The following is an 18,498-nucleotide window of genomic DNA, read 5'->3' as shown; positions in this document are numbered from 1 at the left end:
TGGTTGCGAGTAATATTTAAGGGTCCATTAGATATCTCTGATTTGAAACCTTTGAATGAAAGAAAATATACTGTATATAAAATATTGAATTTGTTATTTTCACCTGAATAATTTTAAGAATAGCACCTCTTAATTTTTTTTCTTTGCATAATTAGGTTTTTAGAAATGACTCATTCTGATATGGAACCTGATCCAGACAGCACTTTCCTGAGTGATGAAGAAAGAAATCACCATAACAAAGTAAGAAAATTAATTATTATATCAAGCATTTAAAATTCAACAACTTGCTGTTTGACATTAAAATTAGTAATTTAAAAATTTCTTGTGAAAAATATAAGAATTTAATTCAAACCTAAATAAAACATTAACAACTCTAAATTTCTAAAAACTCTAGGGTTTAATCGGTTTTAATTTGTTATTAGAATAACAAAACAAATAAAAGTTTTTAAAGATTTATGTATTAGATTCCAAATTGAATCTTCAATGTGTCAAGTGAAACTACCTTGTGTTTTTTTTTTTTTTTTTTTTTTTATAATATTTTTGAAATAAGTATAAAGGTTTGTCCTGTACTTTATTAGTTTGCTCCATTCCCCAAATTTCTTTTTTTTGTTTCTGATGCGCCTTTGAGTGGTTGTGATTATTTTGATGCAAGTACTGTTAAAAAAAACTTCCCATTTACAGCATGAAGAAAAGAAATTATTCACAAAAGACATTTCAAAATTTTCAAACTTTATTACTGTTATAAGCACTTTAGTTATCAAAACTTCTTTATTGCTTTTTCTTCTTCAAAAAAAATTTTATAATCTCTTTTTAACGTTTTTATATGAAATATTGTTTTGAATTTTTATTATAAGCTAATTTATTTCTCCGACAATCAATTTTTAATGAATTTCATAATAAATACTTGTTCAGTTTTTTTCTTGCATGCAGATTGCTTGCTCCAATTGCAATATTTTAACATTTTGAAAATATTCAAAATTTATGAAATATTTATAAAAAACATTTTTTTTAAAAAACGTACTTTTTTTCGGAAAAATTTATTGTTGGTGACATTTTTACTTTGTATTTTAAGCAAATAATGCAGATTTTTGTAGTTAAAATATTGTTTATGTACCCTTATATGTGTATAAAATTTTGTTGATGCATGAATGTGTTAAGTAATTTTAACTTATTATAGAATAACTGTATTTATTTGCATATGAATTTATAATTGCTGTTTTAGCCAGTTATTGGTCCCACATATTGACTGATAATATCTAAACTCCAACAATTTTGTTTAGTTTTGTAGTTATAGACAAATTTTGTGGTGATTATGCAGTTCAAATTTATTGTCACTTATTAGAAAATCCTTGCTCATTTTTTTAGAAAAAAATTACTCTTATAAAAATTTCTACATTTTCTACCAAACAGATAAATGTGCCAACGACCTGTCAGATTACTGTGGTAAACGTCCTCGTCCATACCTGTGGCTTATCATAACATTTTTTTAAATTTCTTAATATGATGAAAAAAATCTTTTTTAACTACACTATTAAACATTAGTTTTTTACTGAAATTGAAATATAAAAGAAAAGTGTATTGTCACAGATGACTAGCATGGCTAAATGAGAGATAAAATGTATAAATCAATTCTAGTTGAAATTCTTGTATATTAAAAAAGATTCGGTATTGGAATTGTATTACAATCCAATGGAGATTTGGTTTATTTTCTGTAGTTATTATAGTTTGTATTTATTGTTTTAAAGGTTTCTTATGATCATGAACTGCAAGCTTTGCAAGAGTTGGTACAGCAAAGTGTGACAACATTACTCAGTGATCCAGTTAATGCTGTTAAACAGACTCTATTGGAAAGAGGAATACAAAGGCTTTGTGTCTTTTTTGGAAGGCGAAAAGGTTATTATGACTATTTTTTAATGTTTAAAATATTAGTCGAAAAATCTAATATATTTAATTTAATTTTAATAAAGTTATTTAATAAATTCGTGTTATGTCATAAATTGGACGATGTTGCATTGATAGTTAAGTGAATTCAGAGGATAGTCCACAAAATAGTAAATAGATATCCTACTATATAGGTCATTTTCAAAATAAAGATGCATTTTGAATTTTTTTTAAAATAAATATTCAAAGATAAAGATTTCAGCCGCAGTAACAATGTTTTTAGTTTACGAAACTTAAAACAGCAGTGCACTTTTTTATTTGGTGTAAAAGGTAAAACATTAACTTATACAGTCGAACCTCTCTAACTCAAACCCCGATTTCACGAATTTTTCGATATCTCGAACGAAAAAAAATTCCCTTCAAATTTCCTATCCACTCAATGTTAAAAGGACTTGATTTCACGAAATTTTTTTTCTAATCCCTAGATAACTTGAATTTTTTTCAATAAATAGTGTAGTTTTTTTTTTCTAAAATTAAAAAAATATTCCCCAAAAAATAAAAAAATTTAGGAATGGCCGACAAGGTATGGAATGATGTGTCTTCCTCTACGATAATGAATGGCTACAAGAAGTCTGGATTCATTAAAGATCACAAAAGTAGTCAAACAATCAATATCGTTAATTCTGCTGAAAACTACACAAAAATTGATTGGAACAGATTGACCGAACTCATGAAGCTTGATGACATGGAATTTCATGACTTTGTAAACGTAGATGATGCAGTAACAGTGTGTGGTCAGTGGGATGACAATGATATCATCGCTCAAACGAAACCTTCTTGTGAACTATCAGAAGAAGAGGATGAGGAAATCGAAGATTTTCCTCCCAATGTTACTAACAGACAAGCACTTTCTGCAGTGGACACTGTAAGGAGATTTATTGAGAGGCAGCCGAATATGTCAGTGGGCAGACATTTAAAGCTATAGTTCACTTAGAAAGTGTTATTGACTAACTTTCTTACACATCTCTAAAGCAAATAACAATTGAATCTTTTTTAAATGAAAGTGTAAGAAGTGTTTTAGAATACATATGGAATAGTAAATAATGTATGTAAAGAGCATTTTTCTTTATTCTACCTTCGATAACATGCGATTTTCGATAATTTGAATTTTCGATGTCTCGAATTTTTTCTCCTCTCCCTTCAAGTTCGAGATATCGAGGTTTGACTGTATTTGCATTATGTTTCCCTCTGTTACTAATTATCAAAAGTGTTTAAATAAAAACATAGGTTACCTAAAATTGTAAACAGTTTTAACTCATGTCAAATTTATACTGTAAAAAGCTTATTAAAATTATTTTCTGTTAAATTATATAGAGAAATAAAGTTTAATAAATAGCAGATAACAGAGTGGAAAAAGGGTACAAAGGGGAAAGCTGACAGTAAGGCTAAATTTTAATATTTTCTTGCATTTCAAATTGCTGAATTTTGTTGCAAATAATGATACCTACCTATATTTCTTTTAATATACTTACTATTTAGTGAAATATTGAATTAAAAGTCAATAAATAAAATTACCATGGATGTAGTGACTGAGTTGAAAAAAGAAACTACAAGTCCATTTTCTTGGCCAAATTCATTGAAAGGAAGTAATGTTTATTTAAAACTGGAAAATGAACTATAAAAAATTCAATGGACTTAAAAACAATAAATTTAAAATGAATATGCTAGTAACAGAGGATAAAGTAACATCCTTACTTTGTCAAAGTTTTATTTTCTTAAAATACAGCAAATCTGAGGACAATTTTTGAAATAGCTTCCTTATCTAAAAATAGATCACCCAAGGACCCATTTTTGCCAACTTAACAGAAATAATTTAATCAGGGCTGATTGTGCGCCGGAAAAAATCCGGATTTCCGGAATTTTCGCTAACAGTGATCCGGAAGTTTCCGGAGTTCGATGGTTCAGACATTTCAAAAAATCATTGATCACAGAAGTTTCCGGAAATCAAATTTTCAAAGGTGGAACTTAAAAACATAGTTTATTTTATTTGTTTGTAAGGGGGAGCCAGATAGATACTTTATAAGCTTACATTGATGATTAATATTAATTTTTTATCAGTAAATAGTTGTTATAATCATAAAACTCAAGAAAGAAAGACTATTTGTAAATTATAATTACTTCTCCAGGTCATCATAGGTATGTGTAAAATTTTAAACATATTTTAAGTAAACTAAGAAATATTGAGAAAAAGGAGAAAAAGCGTGTTTAAATTTTTACTAATTTTTCAATTTAAAATTATTTTTTTTTTTAACTCAAGAAATTTTCCGGAATTTTGACTTGAGCTCACAATCACCCCTGTTTAATACAATAATTATGGTAAAAGAGTGGGGGAAAGAGTCTTAGATCAAGTCTTTCGTCAATATTAAAAGAGAAAAACGTTTAAATGAAATGCAAATAGAATTTCTACATATATTGTAAAAAGTAGATAAGGATAAAATTCATGCTAATAACTTTAATAAGTAATAACTTTAATGATCAAACTTGCTATTAACTTTAATCTAGGTTTTGCTTTTCACCTTTTTCCTAATGTTTAAATTAATTTAAATTTTTTTAAGCAACTTTCAATATATCTTATGAATGAAGGTATAGTAAATATATTTTCTTTTATCTTTTATTTTGAGTATTTTTTCTAAGCTAAATCCTTCTCGTACTTGTTAAATCCGGAAACATTTTCAGAATAGGCTAATTAATCAGGAGTAAGTTATTTATTTAATCAAAATATCTGACTGTAGACTTCACCTACAAAAATGTTTGATTGAGTATTTTTTTTAAACTAAATCCTTCTAGTACTTGTTAAATCCTTAAACATTTTCAGAATGGGCTAATTAATCAGGAGTAAGTGATTTATTTAATCAAAATGTCTGGCTGTATACTTCACCTACAAAAATGTTTGATTGAGTATTTTTTCTAAACTAAATCCTTCTGCTTGTTAAATCGTGAAACATTTTCAGAATAGGCTACTAAATCAGGAGGTTATTTATTTAATCAAAATGTCTGGCTGTAGACTTCACCTACAAAAATATTTGATTTATTTATTTAGCTTATGATTTGTTCTTATTTTCATATCTATTCTCTTATTTTTATTTTAAATTTTATAAAAGTCAAGCAACATTTAACTTAGTCTATTTCCACCTAAGTAATTTACTATGCTTGCAAAATTTAAGTAAAATTTGTTTTTAGTTTTGTCTTGGTTATTAGTTAATTTTGTAAAAATTATAATGCTGAAAATGAATTAATAGAAATTTTTATTAGGCTTATGTATATCTTACATATTATCAAGAAAATAACTAATTACTTTAATTGTTGGTGCATTTGGACATAATGTTGAATAGGGTATTGAAAAATTATGTTAAAAATCTAGTTGATTAATTTTGTTCTTTTGAGGAAATATATACCAGGAATTTTAGAAGTTTTTTTTTTTAACTTTTCTAATTTTTTTCTTTACAGGAAATGATGTTTTGCTTTCTCACATGATTACTTACCTAAATGATAAGGTAACAGTTAAGCCTTTTTTTTCTTTCAATTTTTGTAAATTGAACTTAATGTTAATGTTTTTTAATGTTTTTTCGAATTGAGTTAGTTAATTAGTACTTAATTTTTTAGAAAGGTTAATACTTCTAAAAAGCCTATTATTTATACTTCTATAAAGCTATTATCTTGTTTTATCGTCATCAATAAACAGCCTATAATTATTAAATTTGAAACATGTATTTTATCTCAACTCGGACGACAAAAGAACTTCTGAGTTATGTAGCGAGACAAATTTGTCTTGATAGAAAATATTTTGAGTGAAACATGCCCACATCTACATTGCATAGCTAAAAAGAAATCTGCATTTGAACTACTACAACAACTTTTCAAGTTGAACCAAGAGTACACAAATTTTAACCCATGATTCATCTGCCACTAAGGATAGTCTTGTGATCATGAGGAAAATTGATTTAACTAACAATTCCATGTTCTTATAACATGTATTTTCCAGAAAATCATTTTTGAAATGTAGCCATTACTTTTAGGAGACAAACTTTGCTGGAGTGCACAATTTACACTCATGCACAAAATTTAAAAAAGAAATGAAGATTGAATGAAAATATTGCTAAGAAATCGTTTAAAACAAAGCAGGATTATTTTATCATAAGGGAGTTGATTTAAAAAATATCTAACCCTTGTTTAGTGATTATTCTGAACCATTTTTATAATTCTTTTTTTCTTTCAACTTTTAAGCTTTGTTCTATCTTTCTTGGCGGAGAATATTTATTTCAAGAAATAAAAGTATTATATATTTGTGATTTTTGTTATGTCTCTAAAACTTTTTTTTTAAGTAGTAATGTATTCCGAGAGTTACAAAGCAAGAACTGTTGAACTTGCATAAGATTTGCATCAATCAGATTCAAAAAATTAGTTGTGTTTGATACCTGTATCATTGCTAAACTAATATTAAAGTCAATTATCAGAAAACGTTATAAACTAGTTTGTATTGCACTACTAAACTACACTGCATTTTTTTAAAAAAGCAGCAATCGATTCACTGCTTATAATTTAAAATGTATATTTTTAGGAAGACAGACATTTGCGTGGGGCTTTTTTTGATGCAATTGTGGGAGTGGCTTCTTATGTTGGATGGCAATGTTGTCCAATATTGAAACCTTTATTGCAACAGGTAATGTTTCCATCAAAGGTTTTGTTTTATTCCCTCAAAATATTGTATTATCGTATTGGGATACTATTTCTTTTCTGTTCTTTTAGGGTTTAACTGATTCAGAAGACTTTGTGATACGTAAAGCCCTTGCAGCTTTATCTGAGTTAACTGAATTGGGACTTCTTCAGAAGCAAATGTTGTATGATCTCGTTACTGAAGCCATCCCTCTATTAATTCATCCTGTAAATATTATTTGTAGTATTCTATATTTATAGTTGCTTTATTGAAATTTAGTCTCTGTTTTAGTTGTACGAAATTTTATTTATTCAAATTAGCCCTTCAATTATTTCTGAAACAAATGACTCCATGCAAAATTGCTTAAAGTTTTCTTGCAATGCCCTATTTTCAATTATAAATTGTAAAAAAAAAAAAGAAAAAAAAGAAATTTTGAAAGCTATAAGCTTAATAATTACTTAAAAGCCAGAACTGTGATTTAACCCACTAGTAGTTTATGAACCATTAATCAAAGTTAATTTGTAAACAAAAAGGTTTTATTTATAAAAAATAACATAAAAGTGAAAAAATGAAAAGTATGCAAGATATACTAATTTTAAAGACTAATGTTGATATATTACTAATTAAAATCATGAATGGAGACTTAAAAGATAACCTTAAAAATAACAACAAAGAAATGCTGATTATATTTTCTCTATGTGTGTTTAATTTTTTAACATATGAAATGTTTCAAACCCTTTTACAGCTGGAAGAAAGGCTGTTTACATAATACAAATATTATGATCAATTTTCTATCTATATATAGATATAAATCATATTACAGTTTAAAAAATTCTATTTTTAAAATGTTCTTTTAAAAATTGTTTTTTAATATCATGTGCATATATAGCAATTTAGCTTTCATCAGAACTAGATTTTTTATTATAATTAGTCAATTTAATAGGAATTCTACAAGATCTAATGTCAACTATTCTCCTTATTATTGTTTTTCTTGTAAAAAATTACTGACAAACGATATATTTTATCATAAAATTTTTGTTAGTACACTGACAAGTATTTTGAGGGTATTTATTACTTTTGAAAGGCAGGCGACGAAAAATTACCAAACAATTATTCATGCCTAATTAATATTGGTCATAGGTACTGTGGTAATAGGTTCTTTTATTTTTCCTAAAATAAAAAAGTACCATTTAATAAATAAGGTGTGTAATTTCTTTACTGAATCAGCTTTGTCATAAATTATAGACTAATTGATATTTTAATTCATCTAAGTGCTTGGTTATTGTTATATACTTATATTAATTATCTTAATGCTCATTGTTGATACATTATCTTCTGTAGCTGTTATTTATTTTTAATGTGTTAATTCATAGGTTCCCAACATGACTCTTGTTGCTACATTGAAGATTTCTTGTGTGTTGTTAGGTTTTTATAGAGGATGTGTAAAAATAATATGCAGAAGAAAAGAAAATGTTTTAAATATAGAGTACATTTAAGAACTAATAGTTTATTTTGCATTGAAATATCACGACATACCATTACATGTAACTAAAGTACTCATTAATTCAGCAAACATATGCTTATATTGAAAAAATTACCAACCAAACATTTTTTACACTTATAAATTTAAGCAGGCATTTTCTTTCTTTTCGAAATTCAAACTATATTTTAAGAATTTTTAACAGCGTATTTTAATAATTTTTATTGATATATCATGAACATAATGTAACAGTTGTTTGGGATTTATAAAAAAAAAATTTTTAATTTATTTTACACTCCGCTTAGAAATTTGTTGTATATATTTCTTTTTAGCAAAAAGGCTAGTTTCTTTAATAAGTTCAAATATAAAATCATTGGTCACTAGAAATTTTTAATAGATTAAGTAAATATGTTTAAAAGTGTACCATGATGAATGTAAAAAAGTTTTATAAATTCTTTTATAAATGTTTGTCAAAATTTTTTTTATGGGCCATTGAAAAAAAATATGTCTTGCAAATTGTGGGGTGAGTCAAAAAAAAAATTGGAAACCTATGTATTAATATATTGTAATTAGTGATAGTTTTATTTTATGAATTTTTTTTCACTATAGAATTTATGGATTAAACAGTCTGCTGTTGGCTTTGTTTGTGTTGTTGCCAAATCTTTAAACTTAGCTGATGTTCAGTGCAGGCTGATTCCTTTACTTCAACCTTTTCTAAGACATTCTGTCATTCAAGTTGACAAAGAGGTAAAAATTGGGAAGGTTACTTCTTTCTTTTATTGTGTTATTTTTAATGTTTAGTTGTATTACTTATTAATTTTTATTCTTCATTGCCTATATCATACTTGCTTTACTGAGGGGCAGAAATTAAGTATCTTTAAATTTCTGCAAAAAAAATATATATATATATAGAAAATTAAAATATTGGTAACTCATCAAATAAGTTTTTTTTAATATTTTATTGTAGAAATATTTTTTATATGCTTATTTTCTTTTTTTGTTCAAGTTTATAACTGTATAAATATGCTTACATAAAACAGATGATTTCAGAATAAGTTTGTTATTGCACATATTTCATATTGTATGCCGATATTCCACTTTTTATCAATAATTAGCAAACTTATGATTTGTACATACTGTTTATTTTTTGGTTATGATATAAAATGTATTTACTAGTTTTAAACATGCATGCATTTGCTTCATTATGACGTTATTTAAGTCAGGGACTTCGTAATTTAATCAATACAATAAAGTTTTGAGAAGCATATTAAGAGAAGTTTTTTTTTGTATCATTACGGCGAATTATTATATTCTTTGTTTTTATTGAAATGCATAAAAACAGCTAAAATAAAAGCTATAAATTAAAATCATTAGATGAAGCAAAAGAAAGAGAAACAAGATAATTTTAAATTCTTTGATTTTCATCCTTCTTTTTTACCAAAAGAAATAATAATAATAAATAATAAAAATTTAATGCATGAAAAAAAAGATTTTTTTGTTTGGACAGAAACTTCATAATTCCTTCATGACCACAATCATGCTATTAGTCTTCTTTTTTTTACGAAAAAAATTTTAAAAAAATATAAAACAGGAAATTGAATTTAATGCATGCAAATGAATATTGTTATTTTGGGCTGACTTTTCATTATTCCCTGATCAGGGTCTCCTTTTTTATAAAGAAGGAAATTTAATGCATAAAAATGAAGACTGTTTTTTTTGGAGTAGGGGAGGGCAGAAACTTTATTGTTCCGTTTATAATCCCCATCATACCATTAGTCTTATTTTTTACCCAAAAAAAATTATAATTCATTAAAATTATTATTTTGGGTAGAAACTTCCTTAATCCGTTATAACTACCATAAAACCATTGATCTTTAAAGTTAAATTGAAATATTTAAATTTTTTTTCATTATATTTGTTTTCCAATTTTTTTAACCATAGAGAAGATAAATTTGATTACAAATTTGTTTATACCACTATGAAATTCTTAAATGATTCATATAAGCAAGTTATAAATTAATAAACAAATATGCTTTTTTTTTGTTAAAAGTACTGTTACAGCTAAAGTTAAAATCTTTATCTTAACAGCTTAAAAGAAATATTTTTTATGTAAGAAAATTTTATTCATTATGTTTCTACAAAATGGGCCAACCTTCTTGTGAGTGTTAGAAACACTTTACTGTAAAGTTTTTAACTTTCATTCTGAAAAATTTCGGAAAATTTAGTCCACAGCCACAAACTTTTGCTGTAGCAATGAATGTTGAATAATAATGTGCTTTTGCTAACCATATTTACTTAGAGAAAAAACTGCATTCTTTTCACTTCATTAATCTGTTTTTGTAACTCAACCATGATATAATATCAATCCATGGTTGTTTTTATTTTGTCATTTGCTAATGCAAAATTGCTTTAGTGTTTTGAAAAAACTTTCAGGGATGCTATTAATTAAAACTAACAGATTAAATTATTTTATCCAATGCAATCAATGATGATATCTAATTTAATAGGTTTTTTTATATTATGCAAAATTTTCATATTTTAAGATTAAAGAAAAAGGTTAAAATTAGGGCTGTAATGCACAGCTATTTGACCAAATTCCTTTCGGCTGAATAGCAAAATTTTTTTTTAAAGGAGTCATTAATATTATTTTTTCTATAGAATTAGTTTCATCATTATTAAAAAATAATCAAAACTTAGCTGCATTATTGGTTTGGGGTACAAGGAAAAAAACTTTAATAGAAATATTTAAGATGAAAAAAAGTAATTAGATATTAAGATAATTAGAAATATTTAGGGATTGGTAGGCGTAAACTAAAATTTGGGTCAGCTGTTCAACGGCGGTTATAAAGTATTGGCATGGGGCTTATATTTAAAAGCCTTAGGAACTAGGATGTCTCAACCTTTGTTATATATCTATTATTTTTATCAGTATCACATTTATAAATTGTTAATAAATGTTATTAATTGCTAAATAATGTTCTTTCAAAATGTTTTTTTTACAGAATTTAATAGATTAGCAAGTCTGAATAAATTTCTTTTAATTTTTTAGCTTGTGCTACTGAATGCATTGCAAGATCCTGTTCCCAGATGCATTTTTGATTTTCTTATTAGACTGCCTACTTTAAGAAACCTTTTAGAAAGTTTGTGTGAAAGGAAAATTTCAAGATCTGTTGCCAGACCAGGTCATCTTCCTGCTTATCGAGAACTGGACCCAAATCTTAATATGGTAATATAAAATAAAAAGTATTTATGTCAATATATTTTTGTAAATAGATACGTACTTATAGCTATTGATATATTAAAATTATAGGTTTATAATCGCCTGCAATCTGATGGAATGAATGAACTTGTTGAAGAAGAAATATTGGTAAAAATGTATTTTATTTCAAAACATATTTTTGATAATTTATTTAGGTCTGTGTAGAATTAGAAAATTTCTTTATCGCTGTTTTCTATTCGTGGTATATAAAAATTAATATTTTAACCCTTATGCTTATTCAAATAGAAAAATTTGACAGGATGTTTTCCTTTCTTCTTTTCCCTAATCATTAACTTGAAAATAGCTGGTTTTCTATGTAGTATAAACTGCTAGTTAAATGGAATTTTCTATTTGTCTGACTGTTTAAAAATTAAACTTCGTGCGACTTTTTAACAATTGCTATACTATATACTTTTTTATACATACAAAGATTTTAATCTTGAAATAACTATGTTTAAAATGAAAGTAATTAAATAAATTTATCACCACTAATTTGTAATTATTACTCTAATCATATTATATAAAGTTTCTAAAAAACAGTAAGGTGAATAGAAATAAAGCATAAAATATTTTAATAATAAATTGTGTAATACATAGAGCTAATATGTTTATATACATTTTTAATCTTTTTTATTTATTTTTGGTATATTCCTCATTTTTTTAACACCAAACAATATGATTAATCCAACTCTTAATATATATATATATATACATTGCATGTTAAATATTTGAAAATTAATTTGTTTTCATTTATATGGGTATATATTTTTAGGCAATGAAAGATCATTTACTAAAAGTTCAGCTTAAAAAGTGTGGGTAAGTAATTTGATATTTATTTTTCTAACTCTCTGCAGTTTTACCTTGTAAAGTTTTAAAAAGTGCATTGTCATCTGTGAAATCAATTTATTGTTTAAAAATTTTTAAAAAGAAATGATATACCAATAAATAATACAAATAAATTAGTATAGTGGTCTGCCATCCTCTTACAATGCAGTGCTGAAACATTCTCTCTTTTTTTCATTTTTTACGTAAGGCTCCATATTTAACCAAGCATAGCAATTTTTATGCATAATGAAGGTTTTTATTACTTTTATTATTTTTTGAGGTTATCAGTGTATGAAATCATTATTTGAATATTGGAACTTTACTTTTTTTTTTTCATTTTGAGTTACAGAGCCTTAAAGTGATGTAAATATAATTGTTTTTACTGTCTTTTCTGATTCATGGTATATGTACTGTAGTAAAAATAAGCTGAAGGGTGTACTAATTAAGATAGAAATAATTTAAAGATAGAAATTTAATATTAGATAGAAATAATTTGCATGAGTGTGAATGTAAGGCTAACTACATTTTTTAAAGTGGATTTAAACCATTATTCAAAAGTCTTTCATATATGATTATCAAATTTTTAGATATTCTGGCAGCCCTCTCCCTGCAACCAAGAATGTAGCGAGGCCGGAGCAGGTCAATTCCCATTATTCATAATTATTAAACCTTTTTTTTCTTAAATCCTCAAATTCTTTTTTGTAAAAAATTAAATGTATTTTGCTGATACATAGCACATTTAATTTGATAATAGTTATGAACATTTAGTAAGCAGTAAGTCTAATGAAATAATTGGGGTCCACTAGTGCTATTGATATCAAACATTATTAATTGTCATATTTTTTTTCTTCTTCTTTTAATGATAGTTTATACATTTCAAAGCTTGTTTCAAGTACTTTTTATAACAGCTACTTAAATAAATCATATTAATTGATGGTATTAGAGGTAGATGTGAACAGAAACTGAAAATTCAAATTAGATTTTTTCCCTTCATGTTGCTTTTATTTTAATCAGTTTTATTTTTATTGTGGATTTTTTTGTAGCTATAAGTAATCAGTAATAAATAACAATAACCAATATTATTGCCCACTTGCAAACAATACAAACAATTTTTAAAATAACATCTTCTTACTGTGCTTGATATGTTCAGGAAATGAGAACTCATTTCTCACTCTGCGAGTTGGAGTTTAATATTCAGTTACGATGAAGGATACCTTTGTTGTTCTAGCTTGAATTTATCATAATCTTAGATTTGCTGTTGCAAATTTTGTTGCAGTTGTTCTAAAACATGTATTTTTGTTATGAAATAACTCCAAATCTAATATAATTTAACTTATCTGAACTAAAAACATTTTTTTAAAAAAGAAAGAAAGAAATTAAATCTGCTCTAAAATTATTTTTATTGTGTTGTTGTTAATCCTCACTGGTTACCCATTAGACTAAACCAGATCCTCAAGGCCATAAACTAATGCAAAATCCATAACAAATAAAAGATTCTGTAATAAATCCTCCTTAAGTTATTCTGAGTACGAAAAAAGATGTAAGCCATGTTACTTTTTCTGCAATAGGGGAAGTTCTTATTTTTTCAGTGAAATTTGGGATATTTCAGGTGTCAACTTAGGGCACTGACAAAGCAGTCTGTTGAATTTGACTTGCTTAATAGCAGTACCTCTTGGTTGCTTACCATTGTTGCAACCAAATGCCAGAGGAGATTCCCAAGAAGATGCAATGATAGATTTAGCTTTAGATTAGATCTTCCAATTGATGGGGGTTCTAGAGATCAAGTCCATTGAAATTCATTCTTTAACCTGGATATCAACCAATTCCTTAAATGAATATTGTGGAAGAATAAATGATATTGTACGAGTTTTGTAGTAGAAGTTGAAAAATAAGTAATTTTACTTATTCCCTACTTTTTAGCACTGCTTAACAATCCAGAGTGCGTACCGTTTTTAAAAAGTGCTTAAAGGTGCTTATTTTCATTTTTTAAAAGCCCTTAAAGGTGCTTTGTTTATTGGGTGTTTTTAAACAGTGCTTAATTTTCCCTTTCTCAAATTGACACTGTTCACATTGTGCTATTCGACGTTTTCACAATTAATTCAACCCCAATCTATTTTGGCTCATCGTCAGATTGTAGCTTATGAAAACGCCATTCAATTTACATGATTCAAAAATTTTGACAATTATCAAAAACAATGCCAAAAGAATTTTTTTTGACATGACTGTTAAAACCAGATAAAATCGTCAATTGTCAAAAATTTCCAACCCTGCCTAATTATGATATTCTTTTAAAGTACTTAAAAATATTATTAGAGTGCTTGAAAAGTGCTTAAAAGGTGCTTATTTTTTGGTGAATAATTTGACTATAAACCCTGTAATCACAATTCTAGTTAGATTTAATATAGTATTCCAAACACCTTTAAAAGTGTAAAGAATTTCACTTCTAACTGCTCTAAAAAAGATTCAATAGTTCTAAAGTTACTGAAAATTGAAGTCCCAGACTACTCCAAAATACATACCAAACACACTGGTCAAGTTGTATTTCATGTGATAAGAAGATCACCAGTGAGAGTCCTTTTTACTCTCTTTCTCTCAGAGTGGAAGGTTTAAATGTTTTTTATCATGTGGATATGTACAAATGATTTGTTTCAAAATGTCTTTCTATAACAACAAATTTTCTCTTGATACTTGCAACAGTAAATGTTTTTTAATTGAGTTAAATTGAGTAGATCCGTTTTATCATTGAGTTAAAAATTATACAGACCTAAAATAATTAATAAGAATTTTATGGATCTACTGCATTGCTTAGTTGTTTGGCAATGCAGGTAAGTAAATAAAAATATGTATATATTTAGGCATGATAACTTTAAGTTTTTATAAATATTTCTGTAGCATTTTGTGTTAAGAATCAATTATCTCTTTTTTATAATTTGATTAAAAAAGTATTATTAAATTTTTCCAAGTCAGAAATAAAATTTTCTTTTTTAAAAAATAAGTTTGCTATAACCATAAGTAAAAAAAAAATTTAAAAATTAATTATTAATTACACATAAGTACTGATTTAGATTTATGTGAACAGTTTTTAAAAATGAAAGTTCTGCTTTGAAATTATTAGATAAAAATTTCTTACAAGGCATTTGGAAATTTGATTTAAAAAATTAGCAGTGTCATATTATCAGTTCATCAAGCATCAGTGTATCATATTATTTTCAGAGTATCTTAATAATTAATCAAATATTGAAACTGACATTCATTAAAAATGTTTATTAATTTTCCATTTCTTATGACTTATAACTGGATTAGTTAGCTTTTCAATTTAGCTTTACAATAGTTACTATTTTTTTTAGGAAACTTCATTTAATAAATTAAACTCTCTAGCATATTGTGTAAGACTTCTGACATTAATCGAAAAAGAAATTAGAAAATAATTTTTCTCTCTTTCATTCATTTTTTCTGTTATTTCATAATCCTTTTCGTTCTTAGTGATCTTGTTTCTTCAAGCAATATGAATGAAGGTGAAATCGATCTTTCAAGTTATCCATTTCCTCCGCAGACTTATTCTGTTCCTTTGGTTCTTGTTGAAAATCATTTTGACAAACCAATGCAAGCTGTTCAAAAGTATTAATGTTTTCCTGAAACTTTAACTTTTATTTGTATTTTTTTAAAGAAACTACTTCTATACTAACGACATAAAAGTTCTGTATTTTATTCCAGCAGAAAACCAGCAAGAAAAGCAAAATCCACTATAGAGTCACCTACTGTTATGGTATGTACTGAAGATTTTCAAAATAGCATCTCTATTCACACACTTATTGTTATAAGTTTACAAACATTATACAATTTATGTAACTTTGGCTATTATCTATTTTAATAATAGCTCTAACTATTCAGTTTTGACAATACCAAATGTAACATCAGTGGTTGATTGAATATGGACTTATTGAATAAATTCCAAAATTAAACTTAATAACATTTATTAAAAATTAGAAAAACAAAACATAAACAGATTTGTCTTAAGTCAGTCTAGTATCAGCGGTTCATTGAATATGGACTTATTGAATAAACTCCAAAATTAACCTAATAGCATTTATTATAAAATTAGGAAAATAATGCATAAACAGATGTGTCTTAAGTTAATGTAGCATCAGCTGTTCACTGAATATGGACTTATTGAATAAACTCCAAAATTAAACATAATTTCATTTATTGAAAATTGGGAAAATAAAACGTAAACGTTTCCTCCCCAAGTAACTCAAAAGCGGGGTAGTTCCATAAAGAAGTTCAAAATTACAAGACTCCAGAGTTGAGCAACACTAGTCATGAACCTAAAATTGAGACGGTTAGTAAACTCTACGTTATTTTATTCCTTTAATGTTGGCAGGTATGGGAATGAATTTTAAACTGTTCAATTATTATTTTTTTTACTTTCTTAATGCTGGGCTCTAAGAAAAAAGTTTTCACCTTATGTCACATAAAATAGATAACATTTAATTTGTTTTTCTTTTTTTTTTAAAAAAAAAAAGAATATTAGTATAGTTGAATGGGGGAAAATTTCAATTTAAATACTCAGAGTATTGAAATAATCTTGGTATATTTTATAAAGTCATAAATAACTGCTACATGGAAACTACTAAATAAAGTGCACCAAAATACATGGATTAAGTTGAATTCATATATATATACAGGGTCTTTATAATTAAAGTGGAATGGCTATAAAAATAAAACTACCCGACCAAATGTCATCAAACTTGGTAAATGTCTATAAAAGGTCATAGAATTTTAGTTCCTGCAAAAAAAAAAAAACAAAAAAAAATTCAAAAATTCACCACCAGCGGAGAATGGCACTATATGCAATAGTGTTAAACAAATGTGAAATATGCAAATTTGTTTTACACGTCATGTGACTTGGCAGTTATAAAAGTGAGGCGCCTTGTCTGAGCTGTCAGTGTTCTGAGTCGACAATGTCTGTTACCATGCAAGACCGTGCTTTGCTCGTGAAATGTTACTATGAATGCGACAGCAATGAACGAAGGGCTTTACAAAAGTTCCGTACTGTAAGAGGAAAACGCCGAGGTCCAATGACACCGCAAGGCTTACGGCAAATTTGCGGTAAAAGCCGTGTAAAACAAATTTACATATTTCACATTTGTTTAACACTATTGCATACAGCACCATTCTCCGCTGGTGGTGAATTTTTGAACTTTTATTTTTGTTGCGGGAACTAAAATCCCATGACCTCTTATAGACATTTACCAAGTTTGATGACATTTGGTCGCGTAGTTTTATTTTTATAGCCATTTCAAAGTGGAACTTTAATTATAAAGACCCTGTGTATATATTTATGTATCATAATATGTGAAGAAGATATTTCTTATTCAGGAAATGAACTTATGGGGCTAGAGGTGATTGCACAATCTGCTGCATCTCCTTAAAACTCTATTACCAAAATTTAGATTTATCAGTTTAAAAAACTTTATTATCTGTTTCAAACAAGTTTTTTTTTTTTCAAAAAATTTTGCTGCCAAGTCGGTGTAGAGGGCAGAGCCTTTACTTACCAAAGCTTGTGCTGCAGCATGATTCTTTATTCTGAAGGCTAGGTGTCTGACCATATCCTATATTCTCTGATTATATAGGGGTTTGTAATCCATTTAAGTGTAATGACCCTGGTTTTTTCTGCTTCATAAAAATCTGTGTGCATTTGGGAAGCATGATGCGTAGACTGGTGATTATTCTCACAATTTTTCTCTATGCTTATAATTGTGGTAATGTAGTGTGCCCTTGTGCCAGTAGTTCCATTTTTAAAAAATAAATAAAGTCAATGTTTAAATAATAATTACATACTGATAAAATTATCGGCTTTTATGGGTTAAATTCTGATTACTATTACAAATATTTACTTTGTTAGGATTATTCTCAACTGGTTTAATTTTTGTAAGTTTCTCTTTTTTCAGGAGGTATATTAATGAATTTTCTAAGAGGTTTTAAATTCTAAAATTATTTTTTAAATAAATACCTTTTTTTTAAAAAAAAAATGCACCTTTATATGTTTATTTTTTCATAATTTTCAGTTTAAATTATAGAAAAAAAATTTCAAAATATTAAGTTTGATAAAAAAAAAATGATTAGGTTTATTGATTAAAACATTTTTTTAGTTTATTTATTTATTTTAAGAAAATAATTTATGCTCAGAGATGCCCCTTTAAAACTCAAAGTTCTCTTTTCTGTGAGGAAGCTCCTTACCCTTTTAATACTCAGAGCATTGAAAAAATCTTGGGTATTGAAAAAACACGGGAGAACTCAGCACTTATTAACATATACTGCATGAAAATAATAAAATTG

At 26.5% G+C, this 18,498-nt stretch overlaps 1 protein-coding gene across 10 annotated transcripts in view; it reads left to right on the top strand.

Annotated features, from left to right (window-relative positions):
• The window catches only part of LOC107444174 (vacuolar protein sorting 15), a 53,665-nt gene that overhangs the window by 18,122 nt on the left and 17,045 nt on the right, over window positions 1-18,498 (top strand). For 4 of the 10 annotated variants that reach the window (XM_087169099.1, XM_087169100.1, XM_087169097.1 and 1 more), the window contains exons 15-25: window positions 156-240; window positions 1,746-1,893; window positions 5,389-5,435; window positions 6,500-6,601; window positions 6,688-6,822; window positions 8,685-8,822; window positions 11,125-11,301; window positions 11,386-11,442; window positions 12,107-12,150; window positions 15,643-15,777; window positions 15,856-15,925. In XM_087169099.1, the coding sequence (XP_087025225.1) occupies window positions 156-240; window positions 1,746-1,893; window positions 5,389-5,435; window positions 6,500-6,601; window positions 6,688-6,822; window positions 8,685-8,822; window positions 11,125-11,301; window positions 11,386-11,442; window positions 12,107-12,150; window positions 15,643-15,777; window positions 15,856-15,925 (1,138 nt within the window). The remainder of the gene's footprint in view (window positions 1-155; window positions 241-1,745; window positions 1,894-5,388; window positions 5,436-6,499; window positions 6,602-6,687; window positions 6,823-8,684; window positions 8,823-11,124; window positions 11,302-11,385; window positions 11,443-12,106; window positions 12,151-15,642; window positions 15,778-15,855; window positions 15,926-18,498) is intronic. The other 6 variants (XM_087169102.1, XM_087169101.1, XM_087169106.1 and 3 more) reach the window with 3 other exon arrangements.

Source organism: Parasteatoda tepidariorum, chromosome 8, assembly GCF_982258835.1.
Source record: "Parasteatoda tepidariorum strain Cologne lab strain chromosome 8, Ptep-v5.0, whole genome shotgun sequence".
Classification (NCBI taxonomy): Eukaryota; Metazoa; Arthropoda; class Arachnida; order Araneae; family Theridiidae; genus Parasteatoda; species Parasteatoda tepidariorum.
The sequence above is the reverse complement of the archived record's forward strand: the minus strand, read 5'-3'. Positions and strand labels throughout refer to the sequence as shown.